At 51.3% G+C, this 24,909-nt stretch overlaps 2 protein-coding genes across 7 annotated transcripts in view; one reads left to right on the top strand and one right to left on the bottom strand.

The window, feature by feature from the left end:
* Positions 1-10,942, top strand: part of TRAFD1 (TRAF-type zinc finger domain containing 1) — a 21,160-nt gene extending 10,218 nt beyond the window's left edge. The window contains exons 6-12 of one of the 2 annotated variants that reach the window (XM_012731192.1): positions 579-785; positions 5,909-5,985; positions 7,687-7,917; positions 8,533-8,653; positions 9,279-9,618; positions 9,862-9,934; positions 10,090-10,942. In XM_012731192.1, coding sequence (XP_012586646.1) covers positions 579-785; positions 5,909-5,985; positions 7,687-7,917; positions 8,533-8,653; positions 9,279-9,618; positions 9,862-9,934; positions 10,090-10,173 — 1,133 coding nt within the window. In that variant the 3' untranslated portion in view covers positions 10,174-10,942. The remainder of the gene's footprint in view (positions 1-578; positions 786-5,908; positions 5,986-7,686; positions 7,918-8,532; positions 8,654-9,278; positions 9,619-9,861; positions 9,935-10,089) is intronic. The other variant, XM_004690796.2, reaches the window with a different exon arrangement.
* Positions 10,943-15,317: 4,375 nt separating this feature from the next.
* Positions 15,318-24,909, bottom strand: part of HECTD4 (HECT domain containing E3 ubiquitin protein ligase 4) — a 120,290-nt gene continuing 110,698 nt past the window's right edge. For all 5 annotated transcript variants that reach the window (XM_012730933.1, XM_012730931.1, XM_012730932.1 and 2 more), the window contains exons 68-75: positions 24,276-24,395; positions 23,586-23,741; positions 22,010-22,113; positions 21,641-21,862; positions 19,130-19,296; positions 18,615-18,810; positions 17,813-18,035; positions 15,318-17,339 (exon numbers count right to left, since the gene is read on the bottom strand). In XM_012730933.1, coding sequence (XP_012586387.1) covers positions 17,203-17,339; positions 17,813-18,035; positions 18,615-18,810; positions 19,130-19,296; positions 21,641-21,862; positions 22,010-22,113; positions 23,586-23,741; positions 24,276-24,395 — 1,325 coding nt within the window. In that variant the 3' untranslated portion in view covers positions 15,318-17,202. The remainder of the gene's footprint in view (positions 17,340-17,812; positions 18,036-18,614; positions 18,811-19,129; positions 19,297-21,640; positions 21,863-22,009; positions 22,114-23,585; positions 23,742-24,275; positions 24,396-24,909) is intronic.

Here is a 24,909-nt window from a genome sequence, read left to right on the forward strand (position 1 = left end):
AGAGAGAGAGAGAGAGAGAGAGAGAGAGAGAGCTGGGGCCTGCACTAGAGGTATATGCAGGAAATATATGTAAAATATTTAGCATAGTACCTGTCTCATAGTTACAATACAATAATATTGTTTATTAATAAAACTATTAGAATAACAATAGAATTTTTAAAAAAAATCATGGTAGACTTAATAGTTGGACTATCTGGAAACTGGAGGGGTGGTAGGCCTCCTGTTCCTGTCCAGTTGCCAGTTGAATATTTCCTGGGAGTTAAGCCAGGATAGCAGTATTTCTTTTTAAAAGATTTATTTATGCATACAAAAACTATGGTACCGGCCCGAGGTGCAGGGGTCAGACAGAATGGGGAGCAGAGCAGGTGCACTAACTGAAATACATTGTGAGGGTGCATTAGATGTGACAGGAGGGGTCTGCTGCACCATGTAGATCAGCTCCCTGGCGGGGATAGAACTGGCTGCAGTGGCTGCGACTAGCAGCAGCTTAGTGCTGAGACTCAACCTCTTGTGCTGCCAGGAAGGCCCCGGGATGACAGTTTTCTAATATTTCTGAGGACTGGTGGTTTCTTTTCCAGTGGAAGAACAAGAAAGGCAGGAAAGGAATCGAAGCCGACAGCCCCCTAAAGTGGGTGGTGAAGACCGTGCAAACTTGGACTTCATGTTGGCCTTAAGTCTGCAAAATGAAGGCCAGGCCCCCAGTGTGGTAGAGCAGGACTTGTGGAGGGCCACATGTGAGGCGGGCCAGCCCCACGATGGCCGCCACGCCCTGACTGACACGAAGGGTAGGTTTATGTTCCGCACTAGCCTCTGTTGCTACTTTTCTAAAAGTCTTACGCTATATAATTAATATAAAATTAAGTTTTCATGAGACAGCATTTGCCTTTTTGGTTTCTTTGACTTTCCAAATATTTTATTTTTAAAAATTGTCAGGCTAGTGCAGTGAGTATATATTGTCCCTTTAACTGAGCTATAAAGTACAACATTTTATCCCTATAACTACCTCAGCATGTATCTTTAAGAAGAGGGGCATTTCCTGTGTAAATAACAACGCCACATTCCCTGTTGGTACATACTATCTTTTAAAGCAAAATTTTGTTTAAAAAACGAGGATTATTATGCATTGCATTTATTGTTAGCTTCCTGTACAGTTTATTCCACCTCCCCTATTTTACCTTTTTCTTTTAGGATCTTGGTACTCCTTTGAGGGGTCCAGGTCAGTTGTTTTGCAGACTACTACTTCTTTTGCAGTTTAGGTCTGTCTGATGTTTCCCCATGTTTAGACTGCAGTGGCTTTAGTACGGTGCTGTACTGGTTGATCTGTTCATCATTTAAGTGAGGTCTGTCAGTATCTTTATTACTCTTCATGCTTAGTAGATTCAAGGTGTTATTTTGAAATTATCAAGAACAGGACAGAGACATTGATAGCCGTTAGCACTCATTGTACTTCTCGCTTGCAGCAGTACGACTTGGTGATGGCAAGATGGTAATCTTGGTGTTTCTGTCCTTCGTTCTACATTTGTTGTCGTTCTTTAAAGAACTTTTCCCCTTTCCCTGTTTTTTTTTTTAAAGACTTATTTATTTATGCATACTGAACTGGGGTACACGTCAGAGGTGCAAGCAGTGGTGGTGAGAAGATTCTGAATTTTTAGGAACAGAACAAGGCTTCTGCATGTTTGACTTTGGATTCTTTTTCTGTATTTGTTAGGCAACTTTTTGTGTTGCTGATGATCAGTTTTCCTTCTTGTTGGTTCCTTTGATCTAGGTTGTTGATTTTATTTAAACAAATAGTTGCTGTTGTCTAAAATGCTGTTTTTATCAAGTAGTTTGCCCCTGTCTCAAAGAAAGCCTTTCCCAAGCTGACTTTTTATTTTAAAGATTTATTTATTTTATTCATACAGAACTGGGGTACAGGCCAGAGATGCGGAGGGTGAGAGGATTCACCAGAGACAGAGTGGGGAGCAGAACAGGCAGATCGACGAAGTCCACTGCTGAGGGGAGCAGCGGGCGGTCAGGAGAGGTCTGCCGCGCCCTGTGGGTCACCTCCGGGGCAGGTGGGGCTCGAACTCATGCTGAAGTGGCTTAAGCTTCTTAGTGCTGCGCTGTAACCCGCTGCGCCACCAGGGAGGGCCCTGACTAGTATTTTTTAATGGGAGAGTCCCCTCACCAGGCTGCCAGCTAGACTTCACTAGGGTATTTAGATTGGTATCATGAAAGATAGTAGCTTCGTAGGGACAAGAGACTAGAGTCAGTGACGTTTCCTTTATATTTTCCTTGTTGCTTCTTAGATTCCTTTATTGACTTACTTGTTTAATTTCATTTTTCTTCTAAAATTCCTTTGGAATTAATTTGTCTTTATACTTTTTATACTTGCCTTGGAAATTTTATTATGTTTATTTAACTTAAAGACTAAATTTAATCAGTCTTATCACTCTTTTCCCAGTTAATATATTTAGCCTTAGAATTCAGATCATACCACTGAATAAACACCACTGATATGTGTTACTATTCTCTTTTCTTTTTAATGCTATGGTATAGACCTTTCTTGTCTTATCTACCCTTTATATTTAGCATTTTATTACGTTTACCATTTCCTTTGCTCATGTATTCCTTCTTGCTTCTCAGAAATTCCTTCTAAGATTAAGTTTTCTTTCTGAGGTTCCTTCTTTAGGTACACTATGGTAGTCTTTATTATAAATTCTCTATATTGGTTTGTCTGAAAATATATTTACTTTGTTTCCACATTTGATAATTTTTCTGGTTGCTGGCATGTGTCTTAGTTCTTTGCAATTATTTGATGTATTTCTTGGCTTCTGTTGTTGGCTGTGGAGAGTCATCTGTGGGTGTTGTTACCACTCTGTGGTGCCATGTCCTTTCTCTCTGGCTTACCTTAAGGTCTTTTTGCCTTCGGGTTTCTGCAGTTTCTTGATGAGTTCTCTGCTTTAAGTTTCTGGGAATTTGCTGGCCTTCTGATTCATAAACTTAGTATTTTTCTTCTATGTGGAAAATTCTCAGTGATTGTTTTATTATTGTCTGTTTTCTCTTTTTTGCTTCATCTGCTGGAATTCTGTTTAAATGTGTGAAATTAGCCTGCTCGGTGCTTACAATTTTCATTTCTTTGTCCTCTGTGCGGCATTCTGAATATTTAAAAATCCAATTTGTCATTTAATGTGAGGTTTTCATGACTATTTTTCTTTGGTTCTATCTGAATTCTTTTTGGTCCTTTGTGACTCATAATTAAAAAAAAATACCTTTTTATACCTCAGGTGGTCATATTCCAACTCTTTTTTTTTTTTTAAGATTTATTTGTGCATACAGAACTGGGGTACAGGCCAGAGGCTCAGGGGCGGCGAGAGGCTTCACCAGAGACAGAGTGGGGAGCAGAACAGGCAGATCGACGAAGTCCACTGCTGAGGGGAGCAGCGGGGGGTCAGGAGAGGTCTGCCGCCAAGTGGTCACCTCTGGGGCAGGCGGGAATCGAACTCATGCGGAAGCGGCTTTAGATTCTCAGTGCTGTGCTGTAACCTGCTGCGCCACCAGGGAGGGCCCTCAACTCCTTTTTTAAACATCTCTAAAAATGTAAAATATACTTATTTTTCTTTTGTGCATGGAAAGTAAAATAGCTAAAGACCATGTTTTTTGCTATTATTTGCTGCTTCTGTGTGTGTATTTGTATTTGTGTGTGGATACACACAAGTATTGACAATTTTTAAAAATTATAAGTTTGGAAAAGCAAACAAACCAAAAAGGTAAATTCTATCTCATGAAAGCTTTTTATGAGTTGTGTGCGTGGAAATACACAGCTAGCCACATAACAGTTAGTTCTGGAGTTTCCCTGGGAGCATCTGTACATGCTTCTAGCGGACACCTGCGGTTACTGCCGACTGCCATCATTTTAAAAGTTTGGCTTTAGGCTTTTGGAAATCATAAATGTGAATATATGTAAATCTAGATTCTAGCTTACACCCAGGTAGCAACTACGCTCTGGTTACTGCCCTCGGGAGAGACTCTCTTCTCTTCAGAGCCAAGACCTCGTTGGGCGCGCGTCCTTACCTTCCTCTCATGTTCACTCTCCACTTGCTCAGTAGTTTTACTGGGGCTGTTGGGGCTTAGAGGCCTTACTGGATTTATGTCAATAAACATATTACCATGAGAAATGTGAGGACTTACGATGAAGTTCACCTTTCGGTGTGGCAGAGAGAAAAAAGCAAATTTTCGGTTCCCATGAAAAGATGAATATAGCTCAAAGAAGTTTTCTGGAAATAAAAAGCAAAAGATTGAAACTAGTATTTTAAGTTATAAAATTTAGATTAGTCCTTCTCAGTTTATTTAGCCACCATGCAGCAAATCTGTTGTTAGCAGTTTTCTTAAGTCCACGTTTCCTGTAAGCTCTGCAGTTTTCCTTGGTTCTGTGACAAACCAAATTTCCAGAGTACTGTCAGACTCCTTCCTGTGACTTTCTGAGTACAGAGTGTGGTCAGTAGCCTCTGTAAATAGTAGCAGACTTTAATACAACCATAATATCTGATTGTGAAGCAGTTGACATGGATGTTTGCATAATTTTTTTTAGAATGGTCTGGTATTCACTGGCTAAGTCTGAATAGTAGACTTTAAGAAGTCTTACATATTTAGAACAGTCCTGTTAATCCATACATGCTGAAAAGTCACCATTCTTGTGATAGTTTCAGTTTACCCTTATCAGTCCATTTTAATATTTCTTTTCACAATGAAAATAATTTCTTAAAAGATTTATTTCTGCATATAAGAACTGGGGTGCAGGCCAGAGGTGCAGGGGTAAGAGAATTCAGCAGAGACAGAGCAGGGAGCAGAATAGGCAGATCCCCTGAGACACACTGCTGAAAGGGAGCAGCAGGCAAGACAGGAGAGGTCTGTGTCATGTGGGCCAGCTCCCTGGCTGGGGATGAGATCAGGGTCATGCTGCAGTGGCTGCTGACAGCCTACTAGCACTGAGACTTACTAACCCTTTGAGCTACCATGGTGGGCTAAGGAAAATAATTTTATCAGGTGTCTTAAGAGTCCCTTCCATGGGCCCTCCCTGGTAACTCAACAGGTTAAAGTGCAGCACTAGGAAGCAGTCTGCAGCCACTGCAGCACGAGTTCAATCCCTGGTCAGGGCGGTGACCCACAAGGCATGGCAGGCCTCCCCTGTCTAGCTTGCTGCTCCCCTCAGCAGTGTGCTTCATCATTCTGCCTGTTCTACTCCCCGTCTCTGGTGAGTCCTTTCACCCCCACACCTGTGGCTTGTTCTCGCTCCCCCCCCCCCGCCCTTGTATGTGTAAATGAATAAATCTTTTTTAAAAAATAGTCCTTTCCTGTGGTGATGGCACCAGTGAATTGGTGATGGAAAGTCCATGGGGATTACAACTGAGATGGGAAAAGGCACAAAATGACGTAAAAATAAACTATTAGAATAAAAAAAATCCTTTCCAGAACTGCCGTATTTTTCTTTAATCAAAGAATTAACAATTTTAGAGTCAGAGAATTTTTGTCACAAGCTTAATAAACTTACAGGATTTTATAATAATACTTACCCAGTGACAGATGAAGATTTTAAGAGCAGATCATTTCTCTGACAAGGATCAGCAATACTGACAAGATTAGATTTTTCTCAGTTAGTCGCACCTGAGGGTAAGAGAGCACCAAGATACTCATATTACCTGAACAGTCTTTAATATACTATCAAAAGTTTGTGAAAGCAGTTTAAGAATGTTTTTTGGCCTAGAGTTTATCTTTCAGATGTTTTCCAGTATAGTCTTCCAAAAGGCTACATGTCAGACATGTCAGAGGAAGTCAAGCTTAATGTAAACTCTATATGGAGTGTAGAAGGTTAAAATCAAGTTGTTTTGTCATTGTGAGTCTAAGTCTGTCTATGTGGCCTGACCCCTAGGTGACGCTGACGAGACCATGCTGCCTTGTGAATTTTGTGAGGAACTCTACCCAGAGGAACTGTTGATTGGCCACCAGGTGCGTAGTCAATTATTTGGATGCTTTAAGAAGTAATACATGTGGGGTGGAGCTGAGGTTGCAGGCCAGAGAGTCTTGTGCCAACTTTGTTAATACAATGCCTGTGGTGAGCACAGCAGCGACATCTTTTTTTTTTTTTAACCACAGTGTGATTGATAGGTGGGTGTAAGAACTCAGCCTCCTTCCCTCTAAGAACAAGTCATGTTTCCTCCAGCAGGCCCGGTTCCTTCCATTCTGTGGCGCTAGTGTGTATCTGTACGGAACCTTTGTGATTTGGTTTCGTGACATGCTGCATTTTGATTTGTTGGAGTTGTACTGAAATTGTGGCAGTTCCCTGCAAGGGTCGGGGTCTCTTGCACTTTACTCTTCATGCCTGGAAGGTGTATAGCCTTCTGCTCCTGCCACCTCACCACAATGAACAGCGCAGACCCCTTACTCATAGGCTTGGTTTAGATGTGACCTCCACCACCAGATGGGATGGGAATCTTGAGGATCAGCGCCAAGAACACTTCCTCAGTCTTTGTCTTCCTACCTGACCAGAATCTACACATGCTTCTGGTCACTCCCTGTGTGTGAGCTGTCTGCAGCGTGCACTGCCTCGGGCCTTCCTCAGACTTTCTCTACCCTTTGACAATGGAAACTATCTGTCACTAGCTGAGGACCAAGGAGCCAGACTCCACTTACGGAAGCATGGAGGTGGAGATGCACAAGGGCTTCAGGGAGGGCTCACTGGTGCGTTCTCCTCGAGACTTGATGCTCTGAAGAAGGCCAGGTCATGAGTTGCGCCTGTGCGCAGCCTCAGAATCCTGTGCCCTCTTCTCTATGGCCTGAAACCCTGGTTCCCTGTTGATCTGCACCATGACACTAAGTTCCTTGTGGACAGGTTCTGGCGGGTTTTTTTTTTTATGATTACTATTTATGCATACAGAACTGGGGTACAGGCCAGGGGAGCAGGGGTGGTGAGAGGATTCACCAGAGACAGAGTGGGGAGCAGAATAGGCAGATCGACAAAACCCACTGCTGAGGGGCACAGCAGGGGAGACAGGAGAGGGCTGCTGTCTCCAAGGGATTGAACTTACGCCGAAGCACCCGAGGTTGGCTTCATAGTATTGCATTCCAATACTATGGAATGCGCCACAGGGAGGGCCTGGTTCTCGGTTTTTCTAATTTCTGAATGATTAAAATTTCTTGAGCCATTTAGGGCTGATTAGAGAATGATTTCTTTTTTCCAGGTTGCCTGATGGAGGAAACCAGGTTTCCCCTAAACACACTGACTTGACTTCATCCGGGCTGGCATTTCCATACCACCACGTAGTCTCTGCTCTGGGTGGTAGAACACACCTTCCCCTCATGAGTGGAGTAGTAGCAATATTTGAATGCATCTTGTGTTTGATTTAGGGACAGCATAGGAAAATTAATTATTCAGGGATAGAAGAGTATTTGGACGTTTTTTACTTTATGAGTGTGGGAAGAATCTTGAATCTTCTTAGGCTTTCTTAGTGAACATAGTGAAAAAAACAAAACCCAAGAATTGAAACAACATGCAAATGTTTAAGAGTAAAGTGAGTGTTCCTTCATATTTAGTCTCTTTCCTCAATAGTAAGAATACTAAAATGTTGTGACTTCTAAAAAATCTTTTAGGAACATAAGTTATTAAAACCTTTGTTTTTTAAACTTTTTTTTTTTTTTTTTTTGAGACAGACAAGCTGTAACCCTTCATGTGCCTTACCTTCACTCAATATGGGTAGCTCTTCCCCGAAAAGGGTAGAGGATCCTGATGTCATCTTCCAGAAGTTTCTGCAGCAAGCTGCAAGTAACCAGTTGGACTCTTTGATGGGCCTGGGCAAGTCACCCCCAGTGGAGGACAGCATCATCATCCCGTGTGAATTCTGTGGGGTACAGTTGGAAGAGGAGGTGCTATTCCATCATCAGGTAGGAGTCTAGGCGGGTTCTTCCTTATGGTAGCATTTGAATCTTGCATTCCAGGGGTCCAGGAGGCCCAGTTCTGGCTTTGGCCTGATGGTTGATCTCCACATGAGCTCGTTTGTAAAGGTGGACTTGGCCAGACATCCTGAGTTCCTAGGATTCCAGTCAGTGCTGGGAGACACATTTTCTGCCTGATTTTGTTTGTGACGGGCAGCTGCCACTGCAGCTGTTGCTAGAACACCACACATTCATTTCTGTAATAAAGATCTCTGTTTTGGGAAGAAGTAATAGATAAATAACTGCTTATTGTCTCCTTAGGAAAGACTACAATAAATAATAACCATGCAGATACGCAGTGGTCAAAGTATAGACCTATTTTTTGGGCTCCCCAGACCAGCCCCTTCCTTTATCCCTGCACACATCAGAGAGCATTTTTGGCACTGCATTGGGTGCTGGTGGGGAATGATGACTCCTTTCGGGTGTACTTCCTCTTGGCCCCAGGTTGTCAGGTCCCTCTCAAGATAAAGTGTGTGCCAAACTGCTGTTCCTTCCTTTGCTTCAACAATGGTTCTCTCAGGAATTATTTGGCTCAGAGGTACTAATTTTGGTTTTTCTTGTTAGGACCAGTGTGACCAGCGCCCAGCCACAGCAAACCACCATGTGATGGGAGGAATTCCTAGACAGGAGTCTCAGATTCGAGGGACCTCACCAGAGCTGCCCAAGAGGCGTGTCAGACACCAGGGTATTAGCCAGGGCTAAGCCGAGGCGCAGGCTGCTGCTGGCTCTAGCCTGCTTCCCGCTTCTTAGCTGCCACTCTGCCTTCTTGGGACCACCTAGTCCTGATGTGCCAAGCACACTGAGCTCTCATGGGGACTCCCTTGAGGCTGCTTGTTGTCCTGTATCAGACCAAGTACACGTTTATAGGGGTGCTCAGAGACCCGTCTGCACTAAATGGATTCCTTGCAAATAATTTATTGACCTTATTGTGACTGCTCTGGGCCCCTGATTTTAGCTGAAATATGCTTATTCAACCATACTAATGTTATTTTAGAGTCTCATAACTATGCAAATTAACTGGTTTTGATAACCAAGACCCACAAAACACATGAGAGATTATTTCTCAAAGTTGCTTGTATGCCATTGGTGAGTTAGCTCGGGGGGGGGGGGTATTTCAGGACTCAGATAACAAGTGTATAGTGTGGATAAAGTGTTTCCCGACCCTGTCCTGGAGGGGGGGCGGGTTCCAGCTCCCAGCAGCCTGTAGGGGTGGGGCCATTGTCTTCTCCCCAGAATCTTTTTGTTCTTGCCCTGAATCTAGCACTAGTAGCAAGAGCAGGCTTATCCCTAAAGCGGTGCTGTTTTTTCAGGAGACCTGTCTTCTGGTTACATGGATGATGTCAAACAGGAAATGGCTAAAGGGTCCGCCTACCCGCTGCCCCCCAGCAGACCCATTAACAATATGACGGCTACCTGTAACCGACTGTCCACACCCACATCAGGCTCCAAACTGGGGTGCCAGCCCAGTCCCCCTCGTGTACTGAAGCTCAACAACCTAGACAGTCAGGACCTCCGGGGACGGAGTCGAAATAGCCGTAATGGGGCTGTGGCTCCAGGGCATGTTCCAGTGATTCACCCTGGTCGAAACCCCTACCCGGAAAACCTTGTGCCCTCTTTCGCCCATGGGCCTGCAGGAAGATACGGAGCAAGGTAAAAAGTGGTGGCTGGAAATGTAGTCCGGAAGTGGTTCCAGAGTGCTGTTTTCGGGGGAGGGCTGTGCAGACTTTGTCTTGTGGCCTGATTCTGAAATGTTCTATTCCTCTCTGGGTTTTCTGTTTGCTTATTTTGTCTGCCGGGGGAGGACTGCTTTCGTTTAGTGCTAGCTTCTGTTCTGAGCTTCCTGACTTTTGTTCAGGAGCCTCTCGGGGACTTGTTTCCCATACTTCTTTTCAGAGGTCGGAGTGAAGGTGGCAAGAACTCCCAGGTCAGCCCCACTGCTCTCAACTACCACAACAGAACTGCAAAGGTAACCAGGATCCAGCTCCCGATGCGCAGAGGATGCGGAGTGGGTGGGGCTGGCACGGAGCATCAGACTGGTGTCTGTCCTAGTGGTGATGAGGAGGCTTCTGTAGAAACTTCCAGGCTCTAGGGGAGGGGTGCCGCTTTTTCTCTTTCATGCAGACCTTGGGTTCTACTGTTCGGCAGGCCAAAACGCCCAAGCAGCAAGGCAACGGAGACAGGGAGGAAGAGGAGGAGGAAGAGTGATGTGTCTGCGGAGCACCTGAGTGCCGTTTCCTGCCTGCCCTGCACAGCGGAGCTTGCCACAGTGCGGGCCCCACCTCTCGGGCTCTGGGCAGGGGAGACTTCATGGATTTTAACTTGTTCTAGGTTATGGCCATTTTGTGTCTTTTGAGATTGTGCTGTGGAAATCTGGGGACTTGAGGGAGGGTTAACAGCCCATTGAAAAATGTTACATCTTTAGTGGCTCTTTCGGCACCAGAGAAATTCCAATTCCAGGGAAGGCCTGCGGTCCACAGGGCTTATCTTTCAATACACTGTCACCACCACTTCCCGGTGCCTTTTGTGGCCCTGGTGGGAGGAGGAGAGGGCTCTGGACACCTCCCACCCACCACTTCCTGCAGAGCCCTAAATTTGGGAACCTGTCAGTAGCCCTCTTGCCCTCCTGGGCTTGAGTGTGGAGGAGCTCTGTCAGGCGTTCAGAACAGTTGCAATGTGTATCAGCGACAAGGCTTTTGGCGAGTTGAGCTAGCGATGAGTGGTGAGTGTATCTGCTGCTTTGGCATGGGCATCACTGCCCCGTTTCTTGGGGAGCAGGGCTCCTTGATTTTCACTGCCTTCCGATGGAGAAGTCCAGAGCTCCCTGGCCCTGCTGAGGCCATGCCCGGCTCACCCCTGATCAGGACTGAGTTCTAAAAACTCCACAGTTTGCTTTGAAAACCAAGTATCAGCCCCCTTCTGTTTCTTATTTTGCTATTATAATTATTAATAATCCTTGTAATAGAAATAAAGTTTGTACTTGGAGTTTGCTGGGTCTGTGATTCCTTCTGTGCACTCTGGAGCCCTCGGGGCAGCAGAGGGAGCTGCAGGCGGAGCTGTGGTGTGGGGAGGCGGGGCTGGGCTCTCCGGCTCCCAGCGGACAGCGTGGTCCTCATTCAGAGAGCACCAGACATTCAAGATCTAGTTTTCTCCCATGTGGAACTTCAAGGAAACGGACAGCAGTGGCTTTTGATGATTTAGGGTGGGTGTGGGGGCGCCTCGGACTGACTGGAGCCATGCAGCGGGCTCAGGAGCCTCAGTCCTGAGAGGAGTTGAATCTTGGCAGGTCAACGATTGCTGCTCGGCGCCTCCCATCTGCAGCGGACCATCGCGCATCTTAAATCATCTTGAGCGCATGATTTTTTGTCTCAGCAGCCTAGATGAGGTGGAAAGGTAGGAGGGTCTGCCCTGCGCACTGTAGGTGGGAAGGAGTGACTTCCAGAAGGCTGGCAGCTCATTCAGTGCTGCAGCACCAGGACTTAAGTCTGCATCTGAATTGAAATAATCTAGACCAAAAAAGAATATATACTTCAGCTTCATTCATTTCCTTGTGTGATTGTCGCAGGTGTAAAAAGCCACAAGGACTGAGAGCCTTGTAGTGTTTCCGAGTGTCCCTAAACCCCCTGACTTTGTCCCTAAACCCCCAGGGACTTTGGAGAAGGCTCCTCACATCAACAGTGCAGGATATGCCACGCAGGCTATCTTGTTTAGGAGGACGGAGGGGTACACCTAACAGTAAAGGTGGTTTTCCCTCCCCTTTGGTTGGATTAGACAAGGAAAACAGCGGTGGGCTTTGGTGCGCCTCCCTTATGTTGTCTTAGTTCCTAAATGAATTGCAAGGAGTAGACTTTCTCAAAAAACGTCGAATTAAGTAAATAAGGGTAGCTAAAAAGATAATTCTCTGCTCCCCTCTTCCCCCTGAAGTTCCCCCAAAGTTCACAGCTGTCAGTTCTGTGAGCTGCTTCTGGTGTCTGCTGCTGTATCTCCACACGTGGCCCGCCGCACTCTTCTCGAGTATGGTCTTGGTGCCACCCTCCGACCTGGCATTTGTTCCTGTACCACTTGAAAGGGAGTTGCAGCTAGCGCCCCTCCCCCCAGACCTCAGCAAGTATTGCCCAAGAGTGACACTCTTCTTCCAACTCTTTTTAACCACAGTAATCAGGAAACCAACATGGATATACTCCTACCCTCTTTTCCGACCTCATTCCAATTTTACCAAAACCAAGTCTTGCCAATAATAACTTAAAGCAAAAACACCTGTCTTTCTCTGGTGCAAGATAATGTGTTACACTTCAACAAGTCCTCTTTTTGCCACCTTTCATCTGGAACCATTCCTCAGATTTGTTTTCAGTGACCTTAACATATTTAGGAATATAGGCCAGTTATTTTGTAGACTGCCCCACAGCTTAGGATTGCCGGTGTTTTCTGTGGTGAGATTTGGGTTGCACCCAGCAAACCCGGAAAGTGCCACCTTCTCAACACCACACGTCACTACTGCTTGATCTTCAGCATGCAAAAGGACAGTCCGTATGGTTCGTAAAGAGACTTTTTCTCTTGGTGGAGAGAGATTCTGAGACTAAGTGTCCTGTTTGCCTCTTCAAACCTTCATTGACTACTTTCAACATCTATGTTGATTCTTGATTGAATAATCACTATTCAAGTGGGATTTTCGAGTTCCCCCTTTCCTTCATTATTTTGACATTCTAAGGAAGACATCCGTTTGAGGCCAGGTTCCACCATGGGTTTCCTCTCCCTTTTCTGCTGTTTGAAAACTACCTGGACATCAGCCAAGACAGCGGTGGGGCCCTCCCTGTTTCTCAGACATTTCCGTTCTTCATGGGCTGGTGTCCAGTGTTGTGAGAACCATACATGTGTCATGTGACCACCTTTTTGTAAGGCTGTTTTTGGTGGTGGTGGTGGTGGGGGGATGGCTAAAGAAGTCTCTTGAAAGCCTTGCTTTACCTTTCTAGATTGTCATAAAGTGATGCCATTTTGATTTGCATGAATTTTTTCCTTGATGTCTCTCCCTGGTATTCTGAAATTTCTCCACGTTGTATGTTGTAGATCCTTTTTCCATTCAAATACCTAGAAACTTAGTACTTTTTGTTGAGAAACTCATTCTTTAGACTTTTCAGCATTTTTATTGTTTTGATTTTTATCTCTGTAGAAATCCAGTTAGTTGGATGTTGACCCCCTTATTAAATCAATCATTTTCTTTCATATTTCTTTTTGTTTGACTTTGTGGGACAATTTACTCTTGCACAGTAAAATTCTATTTATTCTCTGCATTATGTCCTGGGGGTTAATTTTGTTTTGGTATTTTATGTCAGATGCTTTGTCAAGCCTTAGGTATTTCTTCACCACCTGTCCATATGCTTAACCCTCTTCAACCTGTTCCTGCAGGGCAAGAGGCTGGCATTTCACCAGCTGCCATTATCTGCAGCTCTTTTTGCTGGATTAATGCCAAGAAAGGTCTTCAAGCCTGCTGAGTAAACTCAGCGCATGGCTGGAATTAGGACTTTCTCAGGTCTTCTGAACAGTGCTGAGGACCTGAATTTCTTCTTTCAAGAATTTCCAATCCTACTCGTTCCCTGGGGCAGGGGGACTCTAATTCCCTTTATACTGTAACTTATGGGGATGCTGCAAAGCTTGCCTCCCATGATGTACTTCTGCTAAATATTCTTTCTAAATTCTGGATGGAAATCTTTTCTTGTTGAATTCATAAAGGACTGTTTACTTGTATTTCTTGGTGTATTTCTCTTTTAAATAAAAATTTACCCCTGCAATGACATCACTACAGAGAAGTGCATGGCAGTGTACATACCTATGACCACCCAAGTGAAAAAACAACACTGGAACGCTCTCTCTTCTCCCTCTAGCCATTAATGCCCAGTGGCCAAAATGACTGTTCCAGAACAGCTGCTATCTTGACATTTCACCACTATCAGCTATTTTTGTCCATTTTCAAGCTCCTCTTATGTCTGGCTTCTTTTGCTTCTTACCCCTCCTCACTGTTGCATGTGGCAAGTCTGTTCATTTATTCCTGGGTATACCTGTGCTGAGGGGACAGGTTTCTAGTTTTGGCAACTCCCATCACTGATGTGAGGCCTCGTGTGCACGCTTTTTGGTGAACATATAAGTATGTATTTCTGTTGCGTTTATGCCTCAGTGGAACTGCTGGCCAGAGGGGTTATGTGTTGCGTGGTACCTGTCTACCAAATTAATAGCTGTGGATTCCGTCCCACAGAGTGGGGTAGGGGAGTGGGCTCCCCAGCAGGGTACAGTCTCTCTAGCAATGCCTCATTGTTTTTAACTTGAGCTTTCCTGGTGGCCAATGAGGATGAATATCTTCTCAATACTGGATGCTGTAATTTTGAAAGTATTTTAAATTTATTTTTATCTGAGGTAGCATCGGGGTACCCCCATCAGGTTGCCACCACAACCTCTACCTCCAATCACCCCTAGTCTACTGCCACAGACTGTTATCCCCACTCCCTCCCAGCCCCCTCAGTCCCCCACTTTGGTGTCTCAGTTCTACAATCAGCTACAAGGGTTAGTTTTTGAGCCTATCTTTATGTAGAATAGAAAGTAACTAAATGAATGTACTTATTTTTTAAGTGGCAGCTCTTAAAAGGGAGAGGGCCGTGGCTGGAGAGCAGAGCTGAGGTCTCTTCCCAGCTTCTCAGGCTAACAGTGGTCTTCTCTTGCTGTGAGTAGTTGTTCCTGGTTTCTAGCATTCTGAAGCAACAGGAAAAGAAAAGTTACTTATCCTCATCTGAGAAGGCTCTTGCTCTTCCTATAACAAAGGCAGCTACTAGAAGTTAGCATTTATGGTGGAGTCAAGAGACCGGGGATTAAGGGTCCTGGGTGAGGATGGCCAGGGAACAGGAGGTGGTGATCCAATCGGGATTCTTCTGACTGGATCGCAGGGCTCTGGGTGGGGATGCAGTTGTGCCAGAGGCCAGAGCGTGCTGAGCTCCGCAAGTCTTTACCTCTCCTTGTGTTTCCATGCCACTCCCTATGCCCAGTGGAGCGGAGGCGTCTAAATGTGGTCAGATGTTTCCAGTACAACAGAGTGCGGAAGGCCTGAGCGGGCGGTGAGCTCTACAAGTGTGCAGAGCACGCAGGCAGGGAGTTAGGCTTGGCCTAGAATTTCAGCCCTTCAGCCATCCTTTCTATATGAAAGTCAGACTTCAGGGGTCAGTGAGGGGATGGGTGGTTTGTAAGCAGTGGCGCAGAACCATGGCAAGTACAGACATCACCGGAACACTGCTTTCCCGCCACCTCGCCACCCCGCGGCACATCTGCGTGCGTCTGCTCAGTGAGAGTAGGTGACCACACAACTCCTCGGGTAAATCAAAATTAGATGAAGGTTATTTATTGGTGCAACTTTTTTCTTGTAGTGAGCTTCCTTTACACAGCAGTGGTGTAAATAGCATCAGATTGAATGAAAAGTTTGTTAAATGCAACCATAAATAATTATAATAAATATACATCAAGTAACTTTACAGCACACATTTTTTAGGGCCACGGTTGGGATCTGTCTGGACCTCAATGTGCTCTCCGAGAGAAGCAGTCTTGTTAGCAGCAGGAATCTTACTCACAGCTGTCGTCTAGTCAAACGATGGGCCAACGCAAGCTCCCCGCGCCCTCCTGGGAGGAAGCTGACGGAACTCCGAGTCCATTCGAGGGTAGGGGTGGTGCGGAAGGGCCAGGGGATTGAAAATACAGGGAGGAAAAACCACTTTTAATATATCCAAAGGCTCTTCCACGGCGCAGAATGAAGTAAGAGGATCCTTGTTGGCGGGGCTACATCCTGGTGTACCCCAGCAAGCGGGCTGTGGCCTCCGGGAGGCGGCGGCCAGCCACGGTCCTCGCGAGCAGGGCTGCTGGTGGGCCTTCGCCAGCTACGACGGCCCCGATCAAATGTGACTGATGCAGCTGGGCGATTACTCTTCTCCTCGGTTTGGGGGATCTTTCCTTTATAATGGCCCTTACGCATTGCCTAAGAATAACAGGGAGGAGACGGATGCAAACGGTAACGCTACAGCCAGCCCGCGCCTCCAGCAGGCCAGGCCACGTGGGGCGGGAGCGGCTCGGCGCGGGCTCTGCGGCTCTCAGCCGACGCCCGCGGCAGCCCTCGCTCAGAGCCGCGGTATTCACAATATCATACAGTAAGTACAGCCGTGACTCAGGGCAAGGCCCAACGTGAGGGGCCAGCAGGCGGCACGTGCTGCTCCCGAACAAAGTACCCTGGACGGAGACCCACTGGGGCAGAGACGCGCGGGGGCGGCGGGCGAGCCTGGCGCGCACACGCGGGGTGGCGAGGGGCTGCGGGCAGGCCCCGACAGTGGAGCAAGGAGACCCTGGACTGCGCAGAGCACCTCAGTCAGCTCTTTGGAAAGGGGCTCGCCGCCCCGTCCTCCGTTCCTCGCACCACAGATGCTGCTGCGAGGACAAGTGGGGAAGCTGGGACATGCCCTGCCCGAGCCTCGCGGAAGGCCGTGAGCCCCGGCCCGTCCACCGCCGGGTGCCCGCAGCTCCTGGAGCCGGGAGGCACCTGGCCGGGTCCCGCGCACCATGGCCAAGCAGCACTCAGTGGGGGACTGTCAGGCCAGGGAACCCGCAGAAACAGAGAGCAGAGGGGGCCGGGGGAGGCAGGAATGAACCACTGTGGGCTTTTTCCTCAGAAAAACCTGGACCATAAACAAGGCTCCACAGCTGGAAGATAAACACATGAAGCTCCCGGTGTGTGTCCTCAGCTTTGGGAACTGGCTGCGTCCTGGGGCAACTCCGGCTCGAGGGAGGAGGGGCAGGGCAGGCCACAGGCTCGTCGTGGGGATGCTCTGCGGGGAGGGACGCTCTGTGTGGCCAAGGCCACCTCACTACCAACTTCCTGTCGGGCGGTTCTGTGATGTGGAACCAACTAGGGCCCTGTGGCATCAGAATCTGGTGGCCACGAGGGACAATGTCCAGGAGATCAAATGAGACATGAACTGTCTGGGAACTAAGTTATCCTACAAACATATCACAAACAGCAAAAGAACCAACCCATCACGAAACGTACAAATACGAAAGGCTAAGTCTTCCAGGAGGCCCCGGAATGCAGACAAAAGTTTGCAAAAGCAAAAGTCGCCGACTCCTTGCACAGGGCCCGGGGGGATGTGCCCACTGTGGCAGGCTCCCCAAGCCGCAGATGGTGCCGTGGTGACAGCCTAACCCCGGGGCGCCCCTCCCTCAGCCACTTAGGGGATCCTCGCGGTAGTGAATGGCACATCGAAGTTTCTCCAGCATGATTTCCTGGGAGGAGTACTGGGGCAGCTTGATCATGAACATACAGGTCTCCACTCGGATGTAGCGCGAGTCCGGGGAACCTACAGGAGGAAACCGGGCCAGGGTTAGCGGGCTGGGTCTGTGGTGGGGCAGCTCCGTGCTGAGGCCGAGGCCCACAGCAGGCCTGGTCCCGTGCGTGGGGCAGACTGTTCTGGAGGAGAAACTGCTGTGGAAACCTGGGCACCAAAATGCAGATCTCTGGGGGTGTAGACAGGTGAATTTGGGCAGCAAAGAGTTAGGTCTTGATTTTTTAAATTGAATTATTTTTCTGTTTTTAAACACTGGAAGATTAAAACACAATACTGGAAGCTTTGTGAACATTAGACCACTCGGGGAGGTCCGCTCGGAAAGCAGAGAGCCCACAGTGCCAACGTGGTCCTGCCCTTTCCCTCGGGAACATCTGGGCTTTGGTGTCGGGGCCCCTCCGTTCTCCCTCCCGCCGCATGCAGGCCCAGCAGCAAACTGGGAAAAGGGCCGTGTCCTGATGTGAAACACATCCAGGAGAAGACAGTACCTGCTGTGCCATCTGGGGGGGCGATCTTCATGGGGTACGGGGGCACGTGGGCTGTGTCAGGACCCCCGTCTTTGCAGGGGCAAGTGAATGGGATGCGTTCCTGATTGCAGGCAAACTTGATGAACTTGCATAGCTCCTCCTGGGTGAACATCTCCAGTGCCCCCCAGAAGAACTCAATGTGCTGGTCCGTCTCCATCAGCCCCACCTGGTACATAGTGTGGGCCTGGGGAAGAAAGGCCCCAGCTATGAGCAGCCCCAGGCCCCTGCCAGGCCCCTGCCACCCATGCCTGCCCAGAGAGACCGGCAGTGGGTCCAGGAGGGCAACGATAGCCACAGGACCCCAGGAGGCTGCGAAGGTGCCTACTGGCCGTGAGGCTGTGAGCCACACTGGCGCTGTGCCGGGCCCAGCAGCAGGGCTGGCTGCATCCCCCATGGGCCCACTTGCTGACACGTCTGTCACTGCTCCGGGTAGAGGTGAAGTCACTGGGACAAGGACCTTAATCTGGCAGAAGCAGCCTGGGGATGGCAGCCCCACCCTAAGGGAAGTTGGCATGGGCAAAAGCAGGCTGAGGGGAGAAGAGCTGGCCAAGAATGGCCTTCACCTCGGGACGGGGCTTAAGGCACAGGCTCCGGAGGCAGTGCTGTGCGCATGAAGTCTGACTCTGCCACTTCGTGGCTTGGGAACTTGGGACAGGAACTGCTCCCGTGGCTTCAGTTTCCTCAGTGAGAAGGGGATGAGCTCAAACCCATCCCGCAGGTGGTGAAAGCAGGCAGGGACACAGTGGTGCCGCGCAGCACCGACCTTCAGGAACTCAAGGTTGATGTAAGGGAGGCCACAGGTCCGCAGCTCCATCTCCAGCGGGCTGAGCGTGGTGAGCAGCTGCAGGGGAATGATGGCGCCCAGGCCCGCCCGCACGGCCGTCACGCACTCCGCGTTCTGCAGCTCGCGCAGCCGCAGGTTCCGGATGGCCGCCGCGTAGATGTCCTTGTTCTCCCACCTGCGGGGAGAAGGCCAGGACTGATGGGGTTGCCTGTCGTTGCAGGGGAAGATCCCCAGCCGTTATCAGAAGGGCCTCAGGCCCCAGTGTCCAGACGCCCCCAGTCCTGGCTGCGAATTCCTCTGCCGCCCGCGGCGCCACCTCCTCTGAGCTGGTGTTTTCTTAATGGAGCCCTCCTCCTGAACACAGCCCTGGTGCCGCCGCTCTGGCTGGTGACGGCCTCCGTCAGCTGACACAGGCCCCCAGCTGCTGCTCGGGCCTGGTGCTGCGCCACCCTGGCTGGCTGGCCTGTCCGCCTCCTCGCAAGCGCGCTACTCACACCACGGGGATGTGCCGACCACGGCTGCACAGCTCCACCTCCTCGCCCGTCATGGTCAGGTAGGTGAACCGGCAGCAGGGCTTGTTGGGGCCTTCGGGGCTCTCGGTGGCCAGGTGCTGGGAGGCGATCTCAGCACACAGGGCCTCCAGCTCCGTCTCATCGTTGATCTGAGGGGAGCAGCAGCAGACTGAGGTTAAGGGCCCGCCCCACTGCCAAGGCCCTGGAGGACGAAGCCCCTAATGCCACAGCACCGGGCACTGCGGGGCGGGGGGCCCTGGGCCATTATAAATGGTACAGCACAGTGCACTGACCAGTGCTTGACCTGGACCTGGCTAGCGAGACCCAAGCTGCAGGGCTGCTCCGGGCATTATTTGAAAGCAGTAGCACACTGTCCCCTTAGATGGTGTACGTGGTGCCACGGGGACACCTTGGGCCTGTTTACGGATGACATTACCTGAGCAGCGCGGGTGAGTCCTGCCTGAAGCCAACTGTGTCTATCCGACCTATCTATGCTTCTACTAGGACCGAATCATGACCAGAAAACCCTCCACTGGTGGAAGCTAGGGTTTCTGTCCCCTGCCACCAGAAAGCCCTGGCTTAATCCCATCTGTGGGCGCTATTGGGCTACCCCACTCCCGTCCATCTGGCACACCAGAAGCAGGGTGCAGAAGGTGCTGGGGTGTGCTGCAGGCTGAGCTGGGGCCTGATCTAGCGGGCGCTGCCCTGTGGTGGGGAGGGGATGACTCAGTGCTGGCTCCTGTACTGGGCCTTCAGCACAATCTCTCTCTGGTGAAGCTGCAGGCGCCCCGACAGAAGTGCAGAGCACTCCCCCTGGCAGGGCCCTGTCCAGGGCAGCTCCGGTGCCCAGCTCCTCCGTGTCCTTGCCCGCAGCACTGGCTGGACTGTGCCAGGCACCATCTGCAGTCCCTGCCTTTGCCTCTTTACACAAGGTCTTTGGTTTGTTTCTACCGACAAGTCAACTGCCGTCCGGCGTCCCAGCAGCTCGGCTGCACCCTTGCGCCAGCTGCCCCCAGGGGGCGCCAAAGGACAGCCAGAGCTCAGGGACTGGGACACTCAGAAGGCCCATCACAGTGAGAGCGCCCGGGCCAACCCGCAGCTTCCCCCCTGCGTGGAGGACCCTGTGGAAAGCGGCAAGAGCCAGGCCTCAGTTGGCTCAGGAAGGGCTGGGGCAGAGGCAGCGTGGTGCTCCGCCAGGGGGCCCCCACCCTGAGGTGCGTGTGTGGCGGGGGCAGGGCTCCGCCGGCCGGCCTCCCTGGCACTTCACCTGCACAAGCCTCGTGTCCCTCACAACTTGTAGACACCGCTCCAACGTGGCTGTTCCCTCCGCAGGGAAGCTGGGCTGAGGGCTGTGAGCCCAGGGCCAGGCCCATGCAGCGGGGTGGGATGAGCGGCTCCCACAAGCTCAGAGGCGGCCTGTGCAGTGCACCCCTTATCGGAGGACTGGTCTGCGTGTAGGGGGGCGTCCGACACTGCTGTCACCCCACTCACTCCGTGTGTCCCAGTGTGGAGAAGACAGCTCAGCTAAGCCGAGAGTTAAGCTCCTCTACTTTCCCTGAGGCCCTGAAGCAGCTCTTCAGGGTGAAACTGGTCTGCTAGTAGCAGTTTTCACCCAGCACTGAGGCTCCTTCAGGGGCCAGGAACCCTCACCTGTGCCTCTGGGCACCGACCCTGTAAGTGGGAGGCCCACTGGGGCTGGCCAGGTTGTCTGTAGCTGGCTGCGGGCCGCAGAGAGGAAGGCAGAGATTCCACCCTTCCTCCACCGGGACTTACGTTCCATGTTTCCGGGGGGTTCGATCAGCTACCTTCAGTTGGGGAGCGCCGGTGTCCCAGGGGACAGAAGCCGAGCAGACAGCAGGCCACAGAGGTGGCTCTCAGGGGCTGGGGGGGAGTTTGCTAGACTTCAAGGGCCTGCTCAGCCCCCTCGGTTTAGTGCAGCCTATCTCCAAGACAGACAAGCCAGTCCAGCAGGTGTGTGACCTCGACGGATGTAACATACCAGCCCCACAAGGCTGCTTCCAATGAAGCGAGAGTATGGCACTGAGCGCCCTGGGAACGGGTGTACAGTCCGGGGAATGACCAAGGATGCCCAGGCCACTGACTGATGTGTAACTGTGCACCCCAGAGACTGATCAGTGGGACCCTTGTCCATAAGACTAGAGCCGTGGCTGGGGGCCTGGGGTATGGTTTCAATGACAACCAGGTTGTCAAGCACATAAAAACCATCTGGCCGGCAGACTCGTATGCCCCTGAAGCCCCAGATGAGAAAAGCCCATTTTCAGCTTCACCCCCCTTTCTCCGTCTTATCCTCCTACCCCACGTAACTGCTGCTGTATGACTGTTCTATCAATAAAAGGCCAGGATCTTGCTCTCCGGCGGCGTCCTGCACTGGGCAGCGTGCTCCAGGACTCCTGTGCCAGGATGGAGTCGCCAGTGCAGCCGGGGGCACCGTGCAGGGCCCCACCACCCCTGGAGTAAATGCGGCTCACTTACACTCTCGAATTTCTTGACATAATTGTAGGTGAGTATGTCTGCTTCCTGCAGGTCTTGATCGGGGTCCAGGGGCTCCCCCACCAGTGTCTTCCAGAAGGAGGGCAGGAGGTCCAGGGGAAGGGGCACATCTGCTCGGAGGGCAATCCCCAGCAACTGCCCCAGGAAGTGCAGCAGCTGCTCCTCCCCGCAGGTGATGGGGCACGGGGTCAGGATGTACTTGCCCTGGGGGAGCAGACAACGCGCAGGTGACTGTGACACCTGCCTCTCACCCTGCCCATGGAGCAGAAAGGAGGCTACAGGCCCGGCCCTGTCTCAGAGCTGCCCAGCCCGGGCCCAGGGAGACCCCACAACCGCCCAGGGGCCTCTTACCTTGTTCTTGTTGACAGCGGAGCTGGGGCACAGCAGCAGGAGGGACAGAGAGGAGCTCTGCAGCTCTTTACACACCTGCCACAGAAAGTGGCGGAAAGAGCCACCTGCGAACAGATGGCGACCGATCAGCGCCACGCGCAGCCACCTGCCCTGCACTCAGGCCCTGACCCCACCCGGACGCCCGGCGCTGGCCACTCGCTGCCTACAGTGACGGTGCAGTGGAAAGAAGAGACGCCTGCTGCCAGCCCTGCTGGCTGCTTCCTAGCTGGCCCAGGGAGGCCTCCGCCCGTCGGAGGGGACACGGCTGCGCCCACCTCACAGGCTGGTGTCGAGGATTCATGGCGTCAAAGGCAGAGCAGAGCCTACATGGGGCGCCCCTCCAGCTGCAAGTCCACCCTGCCTTGGGGACTGCTTCCCGAGTGGTGCCAAGAGCTGCCACCGCCATGGCGCTGCCTGCTACCCTGGAGCTTGGAATCTGTGTGGTGACTACAGTGACGGGGCTGGATGACGAAAGCATGCAGCGGGCAGAGGGACTTCTGGCCACCCCATTCAGATTCTTCCTCACCAGCTCCCCTCTGCGACTGGTCTCCTTCAGTCCTTCCTGTGCCTCCCACTGGGTGCCCAAAGCCAGGAAACTCTGAGGACAGCTGTGCACGTGCCCCCTGTCAGTCACCTACAGGCCCAGCTACGCTACTGTCCTCATTCAGCGTCCGTGGAGAGATGGGCGACACCTGAGGCTTATTTGGGAATCAGACAGCCCTGACTTTGAGCTCCAGGGAGCTGCGTGGCCTTTGGGAGGGACTGAATGGTGTGGTCGCCAGTTTCTGAATCTGTAAAGTGGGACAATGTGAGGTTTTAGAGTCTCAAGGAGCCTAAGGTGTCGGGCATGGGCCTGGCCATTCTGAGCATTTCGTCCCTCAGCGTTGTCCTCAGGGTGGGGGAGGTTCCCCCGCTGCAGTGTTGCCATGATCCCAGTGACAAGGGGAGATGGCGCCAGGGCCCTATGCCCACTGGCTCTCCCAAAGAGCCTGGCCGAGGAGGAACAAGGCTTCTCCGCTCACACCAAGAGACAGCTCCTAAATGTCTGGGGCTAAATTTGACTGAGAGGGCACTGAGGGAACTTCTCTGATCTGCTGAGCCTCATCCCTGTGAATGGACTGACAGAAGAGCTCCCAAAGCCTGGCCCTCATCAAGCGCAACAAGATTCTCGCACAAGCCTTCGGCGGGGGCTCTTCCTGGGGAAAGGCCCTATTCTCTGAGGGCGTGTCTTTCGGCCCTCAGCAGGAAGAGCCCCAGAGCCAATGTGAGGTGCAGCCTCAGCCCTAATCACATGGGGCTGAAGTCCTGGACCAGTGGGGGCACCACTTCCCCAGGGCCCCCACACAAATCCAGCTCAGGGTGACTTTGGGGACAGCCCTGACTTATGCAGAGCAAGCAAGGAGGCTGTGCTTGGACTCTCGCTGAAGGGGGATCTGGAGCAGCTGAGGCCAGAACAGCCCGGGACCTTGCACATCAGAACACAGCCTCCACCCTGGACAAGCTGGAGTGGGGAGGTAGGGCGCGGGGGCCTACTTACTGGTACCATGCACCTCCTCCCCAGTGAAGCGGATGTTGAAGGCGTAGGTAGGGTCACCGCCACTAGCCAGCTTGACACACAGCTGAGAGGATGGCACGGAGGCCAGCTGCCTGGCAGCCTGGCAGAAGTAGGAGTTTTCAGAGGCTCTGATCTCCCCTGGAAAAAAGGGGAGTTGATAAGGCCTTCCGGGGGCCAACAGATGCCTACCCCCTCAAAGGACTCCTGGTCAGACCTTTGCCCCCTTGTGAACCCTCCCTGCCCAGCCTGTGCTTCCTCTGTGCGTGGGCCAGCCTCCTCTTTGCTGCCGCAGCCTCAGGGCCCCTGGGGGGCTCCTCCCGCTCCTCTCAACGCCTGGAGCCCTCGTGTGTCCATCTGCTTGGGAGAAACTCCTGGTTGCGTCCGAACAGCCACTCTCTTCTGACTTTCGCGGGGCTGGTCCCCCAGACCAGCCTGCGTTCCCTGCCCACACGGCCAGGAGCAGAGGCGCTGGCCTGGAGGAGCCCCTCCCGCTCGAGGGTCCCTGATGGTGGGGTCCACACACTGGGAGCTGGAGCAGGCTGGCGGCAGTCAGAGAACGAGGACCTGTCAGGGCAACCCTGCGCTCCCTCCTAGAGGCTTTCCATGCGCGAGGAATCAGCTGGTGTTTGCCCCGAGCCTTTCAGGCTTTCCGGTCCGAGCAGCTCATCTCACCTCCCACGATTTCCAGCGGGTCCAAAGTGATCTCCGGCGCCGCGTGGTCTGCTGTCCTCTGCACGGTGGCATTCAGCACCCGGTTCATCACAGTCACCTTCGTGTCGTAGAAGATCAGCCCTGAAAGAGGAATGTGGGGGAGAGGCCGTCAGGAGGACACTCCCCTGCCCTCCTGGTCCCGCTCTGGGTCCCTTCAGCCGCTTCTGGGGCTCCCTTAGGCGCAGGGCTGGCGCGCTCGATGCAGCTGCTGGGAGCAAAGTGGGCCTGACTTTCTGGAGGGCACTGGGCGGCAGCTCTCGAATGTAACGTGCAAGCCCTGGGCTTTCCCACTCAGGGGCCACTGGGCTGCTCCCACCACACACAGCAAGGCCATCCCATGTAGCATGTTCCGGAGCAGTAGAAGCCAGCTGCCTAGACGTCTCAGGGAAAGGCCGACGAGACGACGCACCTGCGGGGCTGGTGTGGGAGCGGGCTCTTCGTGCCAACCACCACACAGCATGATCTCTATTCTTGATTAAATTGAAGCGCAAAAATCCGTGTGTATCTATGAACATATCTATTTGTACATGAATAGAAAATGCTTCTCTGTCAAATGGTCACTCTGGGATGAAGGGGCATGGGGTTGGGATTACAC

The sequence above is a fragment of the Condylura cristata genome, unplaced genomic scaffold, assembly GCF_000260355.1.
Source record: "Condylura cristata isolate star-nosed mole 26May11 unplaced genomic scaffold, ConCri1.0 scaffold00029, whole genome shotgun sequence".
NCBI lineage: Eukaryota > Metazoa > Chordata > Mammalia > Eulipotyphla > Talpidae > Condylura > Condylura cristata.